The 17,792-nt window shown below is 44.9% G+C and overlaps 1 protein-coding gene across 4 annotated transcripts in view; it reads right to left on the bottom strand.

Annotated features, from left to right (window-relative positions):
• LOC135530101 (ras association domain-containing protein 6-like) overlaps positions 1 to 17,792 on the bottom strand; it is a 38,987-nt gene that overhangs the window by 18,536 nt on the left and 2,659 nt on the right. For all 4 annotated transcript variants that reach the window (XM_064958491.1, XM_064958493.1, XM_064958494.1 and 1 more), the window contains exons 3-5: positions 17,176 to 17,254; positions 8,252 to 8,406; positions 8,054 to 8,157 (exon numbers count right to left, since the gene is read on the bottom strand). In XM_064958491.1, coding sequence (XP_064814563.1) covers positions 8,054 to 8,157; positions 8,252 to 8,406; positions 17,176 to 17,254 — 338 coding nt within the window. The remainder of the gene's footprint in view (positions 1 to 8,053; positions 8,158 to 8,251; positions 8,407 to 17,175; positions 17,255 to 17,792) is intronic.

Raw genomic sequence — 17,792 nt, 5'->3', positions numbered from 1 at the left:
AAGGTCACGGGAGTTCCCTGAACTCCTTTACCGGGCTGGACTCTTTTTAGGCCCGAGGTACAGGACATTTCTAGAAGAACCAGAACTCATTGTTATATTATTATATGTGTGTGTAATCATTGATGTTGCCAATACAACCCACGCAAAAGAATAGTTGTTTTGGAAGTTATTTCCAATGTTTTAAGGGTTTATGAAAAGTTTATTTCCATCCTGACTTTTACTTTTAGTCCTTTGTATTGGTGTAGACTTGACGGACCAGATGGGACTCATTCCCTCCCAAACTAAAAGGAGAAACCAATGTTTTCTCTGGTAGGCACAACCTACCTGGAACCCCTATAAATAATAACCTCAAGTCAAAACCGTTACACTATCTTCATTGCAGTGGGCAGCTGGGAGGAGGTGTTCTTATTCTCCATGGACTTTACAGTGTCCCAGAACTTTTTTGAGTTAGTGTTGCAGGAAGCAAATTTCTGCTTGAAAAAGCTAGCCTTGGCTTTTCTATCTGCCTGTGTATAATGGTTTCTGGCTTCCCTGAACAGCTGCATATCACGGGGGCTGTTCGATGCTAATGCAGAACGCCATAGGATGTTTTTGTGTTGGTTAAGGGCAGTCAGGTCTGGGGAGAGCCAAGGGCTATATCTGTTCCTGGTTCTAAATTTCTTGAATGGGGCATGTTTATTTAAGATGGTTAGGAAGGCATTTTTAAAAAATATCCAGGTATCCTCTACTGACGGGATGAGATCAATATCCTTCCAGGATACCCCGGCCAGGTTGATTAGAAAGGCCTGCTCGCTGAAGTGTTTCAGGGAGCGTTTTAGAGTGATGAGTGGAGGTCGTTTGACCGCTGACCCATTACGGATGCAGGCAATGAGGCAGTGATCGCTGAGATCTTGGTTGAAGACAGCAGAGGTGTATTTAGAGGGCAAGTTGGTTAGGATGATATCTATGAGGGTGCCCGTGTTTAAAAGGCTTTGGGGAGGTACCTGGTAGGTTCATTGATAATTTGTGTGAGATTGAGGGCATCAAGTTTAGATTGTAGGATGGCTGGGGTGTTAAGCATGTTCCAGTTTAGGTCGCCTAGCAGCACGAGCTCTGAAGATAGATGGGGGCAATCAGTTCACATATGGTGTCCAGAGCACAGCTGGGGGCAGAGGGTGGTCTATAGCAGGCGGCAACGGTGAGAGACTTGTTTTTAGAGAGGTGGATTTTTAAAAGTAGAAGTTCAAATTGTTTGGGTACAGACCTGGATAGTAGGACAGAACTCTGCAGGCTATCTTTGCAGTAGATTGCAACACCGCCCCCTTTGGCAGTTCTATCTTGCCTGAAAAGGTTCTAGTTTGGAATTAAAATTTCAGAATTTTTGGTAGTCTTCCTAAGCCAGGATTCAGACACAGCTAGAACATCCGGGTTGGCAGAGTGTGCTAAAGCAGTGAATAGAACAAACTTAGGGAGGAGGCTTCTAATGTTAACATGCATGAAACCAAGGCTATTACGGTTACAGAAGTCGTCAAAAGAGAGCGCCTGGGGAATAGGAGTGGAGCTAGGCACTGTAGGGCCTGGATTCACCTCTACATTGCCAGAGGAACAGAGGAGGAGTAGAATAAGGGTGCGGCTGACAGCAATAAGAGTTGGTCGTCTAGAACGTCTGGAACAGAGAGTAATAGGAGGTTTCTGGGGGCGATAATATAGCATCAAGGTATAATGTACAGACAAAGGCATGGTAGAATGTGAATACAGTGGAGGTAAACCTAGGTATTGAGTGATGAAGAGAGAGATATTGTCTCTAGAAACATCATTGAAACGAGGAGATGTCATTGCATGTGTGGGTGGTGGAACTAATAGGTTGGATAAGGTATGGTGAGCAGGACTAGAGGCTCTACAGTGAAATAAGCCAATAAACACTAACCAGAACAGCAATGGACAAGGCATATTGACATTATGGAGAGGCATGCTTAGTCGAGTGATCAAAAGGGTCCGGAGAGTGGAGAGGTTGGTTGGGGGTCACGGCGATTTAGACAGCTAGCCAGGCCATCGGTAGCAAGCTAGCATAGGATGGACGTCTGTTATTAGCCACCTCTTGCGTTCCGTCAGTAGATTAGTGGGGTTCCGTGCGGTAGAGGGGATTAATCCAAATCACACAACAACAGCAAAAATAAAAACAATAGATATAGCTAGAGGCCCAAGAAGAAGAAAAAAATAACAATAACAATAAAAATAAATAAATAAATTGTCCGATTATCTATTCAGATAGCAGCCGATAAGACAGCTAATGGCTAGCAGGCCGCAGATGGGCGCCCAGGCAACGTCGCGACAGAGGAACCAGCCGAATAACTTCTTCGGGTAGATAACGTCGGCAGTCCAGCCATGAAGGCCCGGTGGGGCTCCGCGTAGGCAGCAAAACGGGTCCGGATAGGTGACCGCAGCCCAGGAGTGATTGATGGAACTCCTCAGCTGGCTAGCTCCGGAACAACTGATGTTTGCTCCGGAATTGACGATAGCTTTAACTAGCTTCTGGATTAGCTTCTGGATTAGCTTCTGGCTAGATCCTGGCTAGCTTCTGGCTAGCTTCTGACCTAGCTTGTGATTAGCTTCTGGATTAGCTCCTGGCTAGCTCCTGGCTAGCTCCTGGCTAGCTCCTGGCTAGTTTCTGGCTAGCTTCTTGGAGTTTGGAGTTTCTTGGAGTTTCTGGCTAGCTTCTTGGAGGATTACAGATTTGAGGTAAATAATACTTTTTATACTTTTTTATAAATCTAAAATGGTGAGGTGGGTTGCAGGAGAGTGTTTTGAGGATGAGTTTATGGAAAATTAAAAAAAAAATGTATGAAAAAAGTTGTAAATATATATATATATACGGGACACGACAAGACGAGGACAAAAGACGTCTGAACTGCTATGCCGTCTTGGTTAAAAAAAACCTAGACCTGTGACCTGTGAAAACCTGTCGTTTGCGCTTAGTGGGACTACCATTTGTTTTTCAACAGGACAATGACCCCAAACACACCTACAGTCTTTGAAAGGGCAATTTGACCAAGAAGGAGAGTGATTGAGCTCTGTATCAGATGACCTGGCCTTCACAATCACCCAACCTCAACCCAATTGAGATGGTTTGGGATGAGTTGGACTGCAGAGTGAAGGAAAAGCAGCCAACAAGTGCTAAGCATATGTGGGAACTCCTTCAAGACTGTTTGAAAAGCATTCCAGGTGAAGCTGGTTGAGAGAATGTGAATGCAACAGTGTGCAAAGCTGTCACCAAGGCAAAGGGTGGCTACATTGAAGAATGTAAAATATATTTGGTTTTGTTTTAACACTTTTTTGGTTACTACATAACTCCATATGTGTTATTTCATAGTTTTGATGAAAATAGTAAACTTTTGACTGGTACGAAATATACATATATATATATATATATATATATATATATATATATATATATATATATATATATATATATATATATATATTACACATCACAATGTTTTATGGGCAAATAATCACGATCGGACAAGGGTTGACATCTCATATAATACAAAGCTTTCAATAACCCCTGTATCCTGAGACAGAGTAGGTGTACGGTATCCATATTAGGACAGTCTCAGCAGGAGTTGCAACTGTCTCATGTCTCATTCGTTAAAATGACGTTGTCCTAATATCGACACAGTACAGCAAATTTAGTTCATTTCTCTATGGAGACATTAATTGGAGATGAATTTAGACCTTCAATCAACTATTCATTCAACTGATGGCTTTAGTGGCAATGAACTGAAGGGGAATACCTGCAGTGTGGTTGTTAAGGTGAGTTTACCTGCAGTGTGGTTGTTAAGGTGAGTTTGACAGTCATGTGGTTAGGGTGAGGCTACCTGTAATGTGGTTAGGGTGAGGCTACCTGTAATGTGGTTAGGGTGAGGCTACCTGTAATGTGGTTAGGGTGAGGCTACCTGTAATGTGGTTAGGGTGAGGTTACCTGTAATGTGGTTAGGGTGAGGCTACCTGCAGTGTGGTTGTTAAGGTGAGGTTACCTGCAGTGTGGTTATTAGTGTGAGTTTACCTGTAATGTGGTTAGGGTGAGGTTACCTGCAATGTGGTTAGGGTGAGGTTACCTGCAATGTGGTTAGGGTGAGGTTACCTGTAATGTTGTTAGGGTGAGGTTACCTGTAGTGTGGTTAGGGTGAGGCTACCTGCAGTGTGGTTGTTAAGGTGAGGTTACCTGCAGTGTGGTTGTTAGGGTGAGGTTACCTGCAGTGTGGTTGTTAAGGTGAGGTTACCTGCAGTGTGGTTGTTAAGGTGAGTTTAACTGCAGTGTGGTTGTTAGGGTGAGGTTACCTGCAGTGTGGTTGTTAAGGTGAGGTTACCTGCAGTGTGGTTGTTAAGGTGAGTTTACCTGCAGTGTGGTTAGGGTGAGGTTACCTGCAGTGTGGTTAGGGTGAGGTTACCTGTAATGTGGTTAGGGTGAGGATACCTGCAGTGTGGTTGTTAATGTGAGTTTACCTGTAGTGTGGTTTTTAAGGTGAGTTTAACTGCAGTGTGGTTGTTAGGGTGAGGTTACCTGCAGTGTGGTTGTTAAGGTGAGTTTACCTGCAGTGTGGTTGTTAAGGTGAGTTTACCTGCAGTGTGGTTGTTAAGGTGAGTTTACCAGTCATGTGGTTAAGGTGAGTTTATCTGTAATGTGGTTAGGGTGAGGTTACCTGTAATGTGGTTAGGGTGAGGTTACCTGTAATGTGGTTAGGGTGAGGTTACCTGTAATGTGGTTAGGGTGAGGTTACCTGTAATGTGGTTAGGGTGAGGTTACCTGTAATGTGGTTAAGGTGAGGTTACCTGCAGTGTGGTTGTTAAGGTGAGTTTACCTGCAGTGTGGTTGTTAAGGTGAGTTTACCTGCAGTGTGGTTGTTAGGGTGAGTTTACCTGTAATGTGGTTAGGGTGAGGTTATCTGTAATGTGGTTAGGGTGAGGTTACCTGTAATGTGGTTAGGGTGAGGTTACCTGTAATGTGGTTAGGGTGAGGTTACCTGCAGTGTGGTTGTTAGGGTGAGGCTACCTGTAATGTGGTTAGGGTGAGGTTACCTGTAATGTGGTTAGGGTGAGGCTACCTGTAATGTGGTTAAGGTGAGGTTACCTGCAGTGTGGTTGTTAAGGTGAGTTTACCTGCAGTGTGGTTGTTAAGGTGAGTTTACCTGCAGTGTGGTTGTTAAGGTGAGGTTACCTGCAGTGCGGTTGTTAAGGTGAGTTTACCTGCAGTGTGGTTGTTAAGGTGAGTTTAACTGCAGTGTGGTTGTTAGGGTGAGGTTAACTGCAGTGTGGTTGTTAAGGTGAGTTTACCTGCAGTGTGGTTGTTAAGGTGAGTTTACCTGTAATGTGGTTAGGGTGAGGTTATCTGTAATGTGGTTAGGGTGAGTTTACCTGTAATGTGGTTAGGGTGAGGTTACCTGTAATGTGGTTAGGGTGAGGTTACCTGTAATGTGGTTAGGGTGAGGTTACCTGCAATGTGGTTAGGGTGAGGTTACCTGTAATGTGGTTAGGGTGAGGTTACCTGTAATGTGGTTAGGGTGAGGCTACCTGTAATGTGGTTAGGGTGAGGTTACCTGTAATGTGGTTAGGGTGAGGTTACCTGTAATGTGGTTAGGGTGAGGTTACCTGTAATGTGGTTAAGGTGAGTTTACCTGCAGTGTGTTTGTTAAGGGGAGGTTACCTGCAGTGTAGTTGTTAAGGTGAGTTTACCTGCAGTGTGGTTAACGTGAGGTTACCTGCAGTGTGGTTGTTAAGGTGAGTTTACCTGTAGTGTGGTTAGGGTGAGGTTACCTGTAGTGGGGTTGTTAAGGTGAGGTTACCTGTAGTGTGGTTAGGGTGAGGTTACCTGTAAGGTGGTTGTTAAGGTGAGGTTACCTGCAGTGTGGTTGTTAAGGTGAGGTTACCTGTAGTGTGGTTAGGGTGAAGTTACCTGCAGTGTGGTTGTTAAGGTGAGGTTACCTGCAGTGTGGTTGTTAAGGTGAGGTTACCTGCAGTGTGGTTGTTAGGGTGAGGTTACCTGCGGTGTGGTTAGGGTGAGGTTTACCTGCGGTGTGGTTAGGGTGAGGTTACCTGCAGTGTGGTTAGGGTGAGGTTTACCTGCAGTATGGTTAGGGTGAGGTTACCTGCAGTGTGGTTGTTAAGGGGAGGTTACCTGCAGTGTAGTTGTTAAGGTGAGTTTACCTTTGGTGTGGTTGTTAAGGTGAGTTTACCTGTAATGTGGTTAGGGTGAGGTTACCTGCAGTGTGGTTGTTAAGGTGAGTTTACCAGCAGTGTGGTTGTTAAGGTGAGTTTACCTGCAGTGTGGTTGTTAAGGTGAGTTTACCTGCAGTGTGGTTAGGGTGAGGTTACCTGTAATGTGGTTAGGGTGAGGTTACCTGTAATGTGGTTAGGGTAAGGTTAACTGCAGTGTGGTTGTTAAGGTGAGGTTACCTGTAGTGTGGTTGTTAAGGTGAGTTTACCTGCAGTGTGGTTAGGGTGAGGTTACCTGTAGTGTGGTTAGGGTGAGGTTACCTGCAGTGTGGTTGTTAAGGTGAGTTTACCAGCAGTGTGGTTGTTAAGGTGAGTTTACCTGCAGTGTGGTTGTTAAGGTGAGTTTACCTGCAGTGTTGTTGTTAAGGTGAGTTTACCTGCAGTGTGGTTGTTAAGGTGAGTTTACCTGCAGTGTGGTTAGGGTGAGTTTACCTGCAGTGTGGTTAGGGTGAGGTTACCTGTAGTGTGGTTGTTAAGGTGAGGTTACCTGTAGTGTGGTTGTTAAGGTGAGTTTACCTGCAGTGTGGTTAGGGTGAGGTTACCTGTAGTGTGGTTAGGGTGAGGTTACCTGTAGTGTGGTTAGGGTAAGGTTAACTGCAGTGTGGTTGTTAAGGGGAGGTTACCTGCAGTGTGGTTGTTAAGGTGAGTTTACCTGCAGTGTGGTTAGGGTAAGGTTAACTGCAGTGTGGTTGTTAAGGGGAGGTTACCTGCAGTGTGGTTAGGGTGAGGTTACCTGCAGTGTGGTTGTTAAGGTGAGTTTACCTGCAGTGTGGTTGTTAAGGGGAGGTTACCTGCAGTGTGGTTGTTAAGGGGAGGTTACCTGCAGTGTAGTTGTTAAGGTGAGGTCACCTGTAGTGTGGTTAGGGTGAGGTTACCTTTAGTGTGGTTGTTAAGGTGAGATTACCTGTAGTGTGGTTAGGGTGAGGTTACCTGTAATGTGGTTGCTATAGTTAAGGTGAGGTTACCTGTGGTGTGGTTGCTATAGTTAAGGTGAGGTTACCTGTGGTGTGGTTGCCATAGTTAAGGTGAGGTTACCTGTAATGTGGTTGCTATAGTTAAGGTGAGGTTACCTGTAGTGTGGTTGTTGAGGTGAGGTTACCTGTCGTGTGGTTGTTATAGTTAAGGTGAGGTTACCTGAAGTGTGGTTGTTGAGGTGAGGTTACCTGTAGTGTGGCTGCTATAGTTAATGTGAGGTGACCTTTAATGTGATTAAGGTGAGGTTACCTGTAGTGTGGTTGTTACAGTTAAGGTGAGGTTACCTGTAGTGTGGTTGTTACAGTTAAGGTGAGGTTACCTGTAGTGTGGTTGTTACAGTTAAGGTGAGGTTACCTGTAGTGTGGTTGTTACAGTTAAGGTGAGGTTACCTGTAGTGTGGTTGTTACAGTTAAGGTGAGGTGACCTGTAGTGTGGTTGTTACAGTTAAGGTGAGGTTATCTGTAGTGTGGTTGTTACAGTTAAGGTGAGGTTACCTGTAGTGTGGTTGTTACAGTTAAGGTGAGGTTACCTGTAGTGTGGTTGTTACAGTTAAGGTGAGGTTACCTGTAGTGTGGTTGTTACAGTTAAGTTGAGGTTACCTGTAGTGTGGTTGCTATAGTTAAGGTGAGGTGACCTTTAATGTGATTAAGGTGAGGTTACCTGTAATGTGGTTGCTATAGTTAAGGTGAGGTGACCTGTAATGTGGTTGCTATAGTTAAGGTGAGGTGACCTTTAATGTGATTAAGGTGAGGTTACCTGTAGTGTGGTTGCTATAGTTAAGGTGAGGTTACCTGTAATGTGGCTGCTATAGTTAAGGTGAGGTTACCTGTCGTGTGGTTGCTGGTCTCCTCTGCAGGATGCTGCTTGTTGGTCTCCTCTGTCTCATTGATCTGATGGAGGTCTTCAAACTCCCCCCATCGTGTCATCCCCCTGACAGACAGAGAGGGTTTAGCCTGAGTGATGCTTGTATTACTCCATTTTAACTGTGGTATTGACATAATGCATGGTAAAGGTCAAATGTAACCTCTTGCGTCCATGAGGACTGACTGGACTGACTGGGTCAGGTGACAGCAGGCTGGTGAACGGTTGTTGTTTGTCATCCTGTATTTTGAGCCTGATGGGCTGCCGTACTCCCCAGGAGATATTCAGGAATCCCTCGAACACCACCTCTCTATCTCTCTAGTGGAGATAGACACAGTTGGTTAGGTTTTAACGGTACAGGAATCCCTCGAACACCACCTCTCCATCTCTCTAGTGGAGATAGACACAGTTGGTTAGGTTTTAACGGTACAGGAATCCCTCGAACACCACCTCTCCATCTCTCTAGTGGAGATAGACACAGTTGGTTAGGTTTTAACGGTACAGGAATCCCTCGAACACCACCTCTCCATCTCTCTAGTGGAGATGGACACAGTTGGTTAGGTTTTAACGGTACAGGAATCCCTCGAACACCACCTCTCCATCTCTCTAGTGGAGATAGACACAGTTGGTTAGGTTTTAACGGTACAGGAATCCCTCGAACACCACCTCTCCATCTCTCTAGTGGAGATAGACACAGATGGTTAGGTTTTAACGGTACAGGAATCCCTCGAACACCACCTCTCCATCTCTCTAGTGGAGATAGACACAGTTGGTTAGGTTTTAACGGTACAGGAATCCCTCGAACACCACCTCTCCATCTCTCTAGTGGAGATGGACACAGTTGGTTAGGTTTTAACGGTACAGGAATCCCTCGAACACCACCTCTCCATCTCTCTAGTGGAGATAGACACAGTTGGTTAGGTTTTAACGGTACAGGAATCCCTCGAACACCACCTCTCCATCTCTCTAGTGGAGATAGACACAGATGGTTAGGTTTTAACGGTACAGGAATCCCTCGAACACCACCTCTCCATCTCTCTAGTGGAGATAGACACAGATGGTTAGGTTTTAACGGTACAGGAATCCCTCGAACACCACCTCTCCATCTCTCTAGTGGAGATAGACACAGATGGTTAGGTTTTAACGGTACAGGAATCCCTCGAACACCACCTCTCCATCTCTCTAGTGGAGATAGACACAGTTGGTTAGGTTTTAACGGTACAGGAATCCCTCGAACACCACCTCTCCATCTCTCTAGTGGAGATAGACACAGTTGGTTAGGTTTTAACGGTACAGGGGTCCAGAGCCGTAAACACGTTGGTTAGGTTTTAACGGTACAGGGGTACAGAGCTGTAAACACGTTGGTTAGGTTTTAACGGTACAGGGGTCCAGAGCTGTAAACACGTTGGTTAGGTTTTAACGGTACAGGGGTCCAGAGCTGTAAACACGTTGGTTAGGTTTTAACGGTACAGGGGTCCAGAGCTGTAAACACGTTGGTTAGGTTTTAACGGTACAGGGGTCCAGAGCTGTAAACACGTTGGTTAGGTTTTAATGGTACAGGGGTCCAGAGCTGTAAACACGTTGGTTAGGTTTTAATGGTACAGGGGTACAGAGCTGTAAACACGTTGGTTAGGTTTTAACGGTACAGGGGTCCAGAGCTGTAAGTACGTTGGTTAGGTTTTAATGGTACAGGGGTCCAGAGCTGTAAACACGTTGGTTAGGTTTTAACGGTACAGGGGTCCAGAGCTGTAAACACGTTGGTTAGGTTTTAATGGTACAGGGGTCCAGAGCTGTAAACACGTTGGTTAGGTTTTAACGGTACAGGGGTCCAGAGCTGTAAACACGTTGGTTAGGTTTTAACGGTACAGGGGTCCAGAGCTGTAAACACGTTGGTTAGGTTTTAACGGTACAGGGGTACAGAGCTGTAAACACGTTGGTTAGGTTTTAATGGTACAGGGGTCCAGAGCTGTAAACACGTTGGTTAGGTTTTAATGGTACAGGGGTCCAGAGCTGTAAACACGTTGGTTAGGTTTCAATGGTACAGGGGTCCAGAGCTGTAAACACGTTGGTTAGGTTTTAATGGTACAGGGGTCCAGAGCTGTAAACACGTTGGTTAGGTTTTAACGGTACAGGGTCCAGAGCTGTAAACACGTTGGTTAGGTTTTAACGGTACAGGGGTCCAGAGCTGTAAACACGTTGGTTAGGTTTTAATGGTACAGGGGTCCAGAGCTGTAAACACGTTGGTTAGGTTTTAACGGTACAGGGGTACAGAGCTGTAAACACGTTGGTTAGGTTTTAATGGTACAGGGGTCCAGAGCTGTAAACACGTTGGTTAGGTTTTAATGGTACAGGGGTACAGAGCTGTAAACACGTTGGTTAGGTTTTAATGGTACAGCAGTACAGAGCTGTAAACACGTTGGTTAGGTTTTAATGGTACAGGGGTCCAGAGCTGTAAACACGTTGGTTAGGTTTTAACGGTACAGCAGTACAGAGCTGTAAACACGTTGGTTAGGTTTTAATGGTACAGGGGTCCAGAGCTGTAAACACGTTGGTTAGGTTTTAATGGTACAGGGGTCCAGAGCTGTAAACACGTTGGTTAGGTTTTAATGGTACAGGGGTCCAGAGCTGTAAACACGTTGGTTAGGTTTTAATGGTACAGCAGTACAGAGCCGTAAACACGTTGAAGATTTTTTGGGTGGTTAAAAAGTGGTATCTATCGTCCACCCGATTCTGACACTGGTCGTTTCACTGATATCCTTGCATCAACCTTGGATTTGATTGGGTGATTAATTTCTATTGGGTGTTTTCAACATACGTTAAATTAAAAATGAGAACCACTCACTGACACCTGACATGTTGAATACTTGATACTCCATCCATCTCTGTGCCCTCATCTATAAGACCACAGACTGACCAGTTCACCTGTATCCCCTCATCTATAAGACCACAGACTGACCAGTTCACCTGACACCCTTATTGATCATATTTTTACTAATTCTTTGAATAATGTGGCTAATACAGGTATACTTTATTCTGACATTTCTGACGACTTTCCAATTTCCCACATCTCTTTGGCAGTTGGACATGAACAGATGGGAATGATTAGTAGCATTAAGGGTAGAATATTGAACAGACGTAATTGTGAGCTCATTAAGATGTTGATTGATGATATTTCATGGTAAAATGTTTATAATCAGGCTGATGTGGAGTTGGCTTTACCTGACTTTTCTCACATCATGTAATTGTGTATTTCACCACTGCTTTCCCTTAGTTAAACCATGTAAGAGAGCAGCAGAAGGGTTCATGAAACCATGTAAGAGAGCAGCAGAAGGGTTCATGAAACCTTGGTTTACAAAACATTCTCTGTAAAAAAAAAAAAGCAGTTCCTCTCCCCTGAATTCTGCAAATTACAAAAAGTGTATGAGCAAATTTAATCTCCTACTTCAGATATCCGATATTTATACATTATAAATAATATATAAATTCAACGTGGAAAATCATCAATCAACTGTTAGGCATCTACAACTAGAAATAGGCATCTACAACTATTCCATCTCAATGTATTGTGGGAAATAAGACCTATAGTGATCTTGACTGTATTTCATGTTCATTTAAAAACTTTTTTGTGAATGTTGGTTTCTCTCTGTCAAAGAAAATAGAGCACTGATGTAAATCTCCTGGCTTACATTAAGAGACATGTCCCTCCTCTGCTTCCATTTGATCCTCCTGTTGTAATGGAGGGGATGGAGCTAATTGGTAACTTAGAGATATCAGCAGCAGGTCATGATGAGATTGGTGTCTCTTTGGTGAAATCAGTGTCTCACGATTGCTGAGCCTCGAATGTATATTTTCACCAAATCATTGCAAACTGGTAATGCTCCTAAAGATGTACACATTGCCAAAGTTATCCCCCTCTATAGATCTGGGGATCCCAGATAGTTTTTTACAAATTACCTCCTCATATCAGTACTATGTTTTTCTAAAATCCCAGAAACATGGTGTATAAGAGAATATTGATTACAATGAATTTAAGAGAATGTTGAAGCATTTAAATCAACCCTGTATTCTATATGAGAGCCAATATGGTTTTGGTAAAAACCACTCCACAGATGTGGCTCTTTTGCAACTCGTTGATAAAATCTTTACTGCCCTTTAAAACAGTGAATACGTGTCACACCCTGACCGTAGTTTGCTTTGTATGTTTCTATGTTTTGTTTGGTCAGGGTGTGATCTGAGTGGGCATTCTATGTTACATGTCTAGTTTGTCTATTTCTATGTTTGGCCTGATATGGTTCTCAATCAGAGGCAGGTGTTAGTCATTGTCTCTGATTGGGAACCATATTTAGGTAGCCTGTTTGGTGTTGGGTTTTGTGGGTGATTGTTCCTGTCTCTGTGTTTGCACCAGATAGGGATGTTTTTGTTTTTTTCACATTTCTTGTTTTGTTAGTTTATTCATGTAGAGTGTCTATATTAAAGTACCATGAATAACCACCACGCTGCGTTTTGGTCCGCCTCTCCTTCAACAGAAGAAAGCTGTGACAGAATCACCCACCACAATAGGACCAAGCGGCGTGGTAACGGGCAACAGCGGCGCAAAGACGAATGGACATGGGACGATGTATTGGACGGCAAGGGTTGCTACACATGGGAGGAGATCCTGGTGGGAAAGGATCTCCTTCCATGGGAACAGGTGGAGGCAGCGAGGAGAGAGGAGCCGGCGATATGAGGGAACATGGTTGGCAAGGAAGCCCGGGAGTCAGCCCCAAAAATGTATTGTGGGGGGGACTCTCAGGGAGTATGGAGACGCCAGGTAGGAGACCTACGCCAACTCCCTGTGCTTACCAGGGGGCTAGAGAAACCGGGCAGACACCGTGTTATGCGGTTGAGCGCACGGTGTCCCCAGTGCGGGTGCATAGCCCGGTGCGGTACGTTCCAGCTCCGCGTATCGGCTGGACTAGAGTGAGCATCGAGCCAAGTGCCATGAAGCCGGCTCTATGCATCTGGTCTCCAGTGCGTCTCCTTGGGCCGGCTAACATGGCACCAGCCTTGCGCACGGTGTCCCCGGTTTGCCTGCATAGCCCAGTGCGGGCTATTCCACTTCGCCGCACTGGCAGGGCGACCGGGAGCATTTAACCGGGTAAGGTTGGGCAGGCTCGGTGCTCAAGAGCTCCAGTGCGCCTGCACGGTCCGGTCTATCCAGTACCACCTCCACGCACCAGCCCTCTGGTGGCAGCTCCCCGCACCAGGCTTCCTGTGCGTGTCCTCGGCCCAGTACCACCAGTGCCAGCACCACGCATCAGGCCTACAGTGCCCCCCACCTCTCCAGCGCTGCCGGAGCCTTCCTCCTCTCCAGCGCTGCCGGAGTCTCCCGCCTGTTCAGCGCTGCCGGAGACTTCCTCCTCTCCAGCGCTGCCGGAGTCTCCCGCCTGTTCGGCGCTGCTTCTATGCTTCTATGTTTTGTTTGGTCAGGGTGTGATCTGAGTGGGCATTCTATGTTACATGTCTAGTTTGTCTATTTCTATGTTTGGCCTGATATGGTTCTCAATCAGAGGCAGGTGTTAGTCATTGTCTCTGATTGGGAACCATATTTAGGTAGCCTGTTTGGTGATGGGTTTTGTAGGTGATTGTTCCTGTCTCTGTGTTTGCACCAGATAGGGCTGTTTTTGGTTTTTTCACATTTCTTGTTTTGTTAGTTTATTCATGTAGAGTGTCTATATTAAAGTACCATGAATAACCACCACGCTGCGTTTTGGTCCGCCTCTCCTTCACCACAAGAAAACCACAAGAAATACGCTCTTGGCATATTTTGATATTGATCCAAAGTGTTTGGTTGGTCACGAAATATTACTTTCCAAATTGCATTACTACAGTTTCATGGTTATACATATAATTATACAGCTCGTTCTGAAAGTATTCTGACCCCTTTCCCACGTTTTGTTTCAGCCTTAAAATGGAGTCAATCATTTTTTTACATTTAAAAAAGAAAATCCTCGTCAATTTACACACAATACCTGAAAATGGCAACACGAAAACAGGTTTAAATAATTTGTTTCACATTTATAAAAATTAAAACGTATTTACATAATAATTCAGACCCTTTGCCATGAGACTCGAAATTGAGCTCAGGTGCATCCTGTTGGAGTCCACCTGTGGTAAATTCAATTAGTAGGATATGATTTGTAAAGGCACACCGTTGTCTTTATAAGGTTCCACAGTTGATAGCGCATGTCAGAGCAAACACCATGCAATGTCGACGGAATCGTCCATAGAGCTCCGAGACAGGATTCTGTCGAGGCACAGATCTGGGGAAGGGTACCAAAAATGTTCTGCAGCATTGAAGGTCATCAAAAACACAGTGGCCTCCATCATTCTTAAACGACAGAAGTTTGGAACCACCAGGACTCTTCCTAGAGCTGGCCACCCGGTCAAACTTAGCAATCGGGGGAGAAGGGCCTTGGTCATGGCGGTGACCAAGAAACCGATAGTCACTCTCACAGAGTTCCTCTGTGGAGATGGGAAAACCTTCCAGAAGGACAACCATCTCTGCAGTACTCCATCAATCAGGCCTTTATGGTACAGTGACCAGATGTAAGCCACTCTTTAGTAAAAGGCACATGACAGCCCGCTTGGAGTTTGCAAAAAGGTACCTAAAGGACTCTGACCATGTGAAATAATATTCTCTGGTCTGATGAATGGCTTGAATGGCAAGCATCACATCTAGGGGAAACCTGGCACCATCCTTATGGTGAAGCACGGTGGTGGCAGCACATGTTTTTCAGTGATAAGGACTGGGAGACTAGTCAGGATCAAGGGAAAGATGAACAGTGCAATGTACAGAGAGAAACTTGATGAAAACCTGCCCCAGAGCGCACAGGACCTCAGACTGGGGTGAAGGTTCACCTTCCAACAGGACAACGACCCTAAACACACAGCCAAGACAACGGAGTGTTGGCTTCAGGACAAGTCTCTGAATGTCCTTGAGTGGCCCAGCCAGAGCAAAGACTTGAACCCGATCTAACATCTCTGGAGACACCTGAAAATAGCTGTGCAACGACGCTCCCCATCCAACCTGACAGAGCTTGAGAGGATCTGCAGAGGAGAATGGGAGAAACTCTCCAAATACAGGTGTGCCAAGCCTGATGAACCAAACTACTCAGTAATCTCCTCAATGAAGACTGCAGTTCAGCCTGATGAACCAAACAACTCAGTAATCTCCTCAATGAAGACTGGAGGTCAACCTGATGAACTAAACTACTCAGTAATCTCCTCCATGAAGACTGGGGGTCAGCCTGATGGACCATGAAGCCTGGGGGTCAGCCTGATGAACCAAACTACTCAGTAATCTCCTCAATGAAGACTGCAGTTCAGCCTGATGAACCAAACAACTCAGTAATCTCCTCAATGAAGACTGGAGGTCAGCCTGATGAACTAAACTACTCAGTAATCTCCTCCATGAAGACTGGGGGTCAGCCTGATGGACCATGAAGCCTGGGGGTCAGCCTGATGAACCAAACTACTCAGTAATCTCCTCAATGAAGACTGCAGTTCAGCCTGATGAACCAAACAACTCAGTAATCTCCTCAATGAAGACTGGAGGTCAGCCTGATGAACTAAACTACTCAGTAATCTCCTCCATGAAGACTGGGGGTCAGCCTGATGGACCATGAAGCCTGGGGGTCAGCCTGATGAACCAAACTACTCAGTAATCTCCTCCATGAAGACTGGGGGTCAGCCTGATGGACCATGAAGCCTGGAGGTCAGCCTGATGAACCAAACTACTCAGTAATCTCCTCCATGAAGACTGGGGGTCAGCCTGATGGACCAAACTACTCAGTAATCTCCATGAAGACTGGAGGTTAGCCTGATGAACCAAACTACTCAGTAATCTCCTCCATGAAGACTGGAGGTCAGCCTGATGAACAAAACTACTCAGTAATCTCCATGAAGACTGGGGGTCAGCCTGATGGACCATGAAGACTGGGGGTCAGCCAGATGGACCATGAAGACTGGGGGTCAGCCTGATGAACGATGAAGACTGGGGGTCAGCCTGAAGAACGATGAAGACTGGGGGTCAGCCTGATGGACCATGAAGCCTGGGGGTCAGCCTGATGAACCAAACTACTCAGTAACCTCCTCAATGAAGACTGGGGGTCAGCCTGATGGACCATGAAGACTGGAGGTCAGCCTGATGACCATGAAGACTGGGGGTCAGCCTGATGAACCAAACTACTCAGTAATCTCCTCCATGAAGACTGGAGGTCAGCCTGATGAACTAAACTACTCAGTAATCTCCTCCATGAAGACTGGGGATCAGCCTGATGAACCAAACTACTCATTATTCTCCTCCATGAAGACTGGGGGTCAGCCTGATGGACCATGAAGACTGGAGGTCAGCCTGATGAACCATGAAGACTGGGGGTCAGCCTGATGAACCAAACTACTCAGTAATCTCCTCCATGAAGACTGGAGGTCAGCCTGATGAACTAAACTACTCAGTAATCTCCTCCATGAAGACTGCAGGTCAGCCTGATGAACCAAACTACTCAGTAATCTCCACGAAGACTGGGGGTCAGCCTGATGGACCAAACTACTCAGTAATCTCCATGGAGACTGGGGGTCAGCCTGATGAACCAAACTACTCAGTAATCTCCATGGAGACTGGAGGTCAGCCTGATGAACTAAACTACTCAGTAATCCCCTCCATGAAGACTGGAGGTCAGCCTGATGGACCAAACTACTCAGTAATCTCCTCCATATAGCCTAACTCTCACATTCACAGAAAAAAAATGTGATTATTGATTTATACATTTATAATTAGTTGTTTGTGTTATCTGTTGTAACACACGTGTTTAATTGTTGTACTTGTGTATATAGTTTTTTGTGGTTTGGTTTCATATCAGCCACACCGGTGTTTGTATTTATTAGTTCTTATTTTCAAATAAGTGCAAATAAATTAAACTTTAACTAAAATGTTTGATTTCGAAGTTTGATTTAATTAGTAAATATTTGATTTGTTTTTATTACTTGTTTTCTTTGGTGCAAATAAAACATGTAAATAATTCAATGGAGCAGCGAGGGTCAACCTACCTCATAGAAGACAAGATGCTGCTGGGTCTTGTCTTTCAGAAAACAGTTGTACGTGTTCAGCAATGACAAGAACTCAGCCCTGTCAGAAACACAAGGTACACAGTAAATCAAGGATAGTTGAAATCAGACTATAAAAAAATATTGTTAAATTGACTCTATTGGGAGTTATCTAATCCCTCAAGAGAGTGGTACACTGCCTGGAGTTCTTTATTTTCCTTTACTTTACTAGGCAAGCAGTTAAGAAAAAATCTTATTTTCAATGACAGCCTAGGAACAGTGGGTTAACTGCCTGTTCAGGGGCAGAACGACAGATTTGTACCTTGTCAGCTTGTCACCATAGGGTGGCGAACAATTGGCCCAGCGTTGGCCGGGGTAGGCAGTCATTGTTAGTAAGAATTTGTTCTTAACTGACTTGCTTAGTTAAATAATGGTTACATTTAAAACAACAACAACACTAAAAATAGTAAAATGGCGGTTGGAGTTAAATTTAATCAACTCTCTGAGAGTTTGATATTTGCTCCATTTACTATCGTTTAACTCCAAAAATATTGATACCATGACCAGAGTAGTTTTAACACAATAAGGGTTGGACCATATAAACCCCAAAATACTGTTTA

This window comes from Oncorhynchus masou, unplaced genomic scaffold, assembly GCF_036934945.1.
Source record: "Oncorhynchus masou masou isolate Uvic2021 unplaced genomic scaffold, UVic_Omas_1.1 unplaced_scaffold_1255, whole genome shotgun sequence".
Classification (NCBI taxonomy): Eukaryota; Metazoa; Chordata; class Actinopteri; order Salmoniformes; family Salmonidae; genus Oncorhynchus; species Oncorhynchus masou.
Note: the sequence above shows the minus strand (reverse complement) of the source record. Positions and strands in the feature narration are given on the sequence as shown.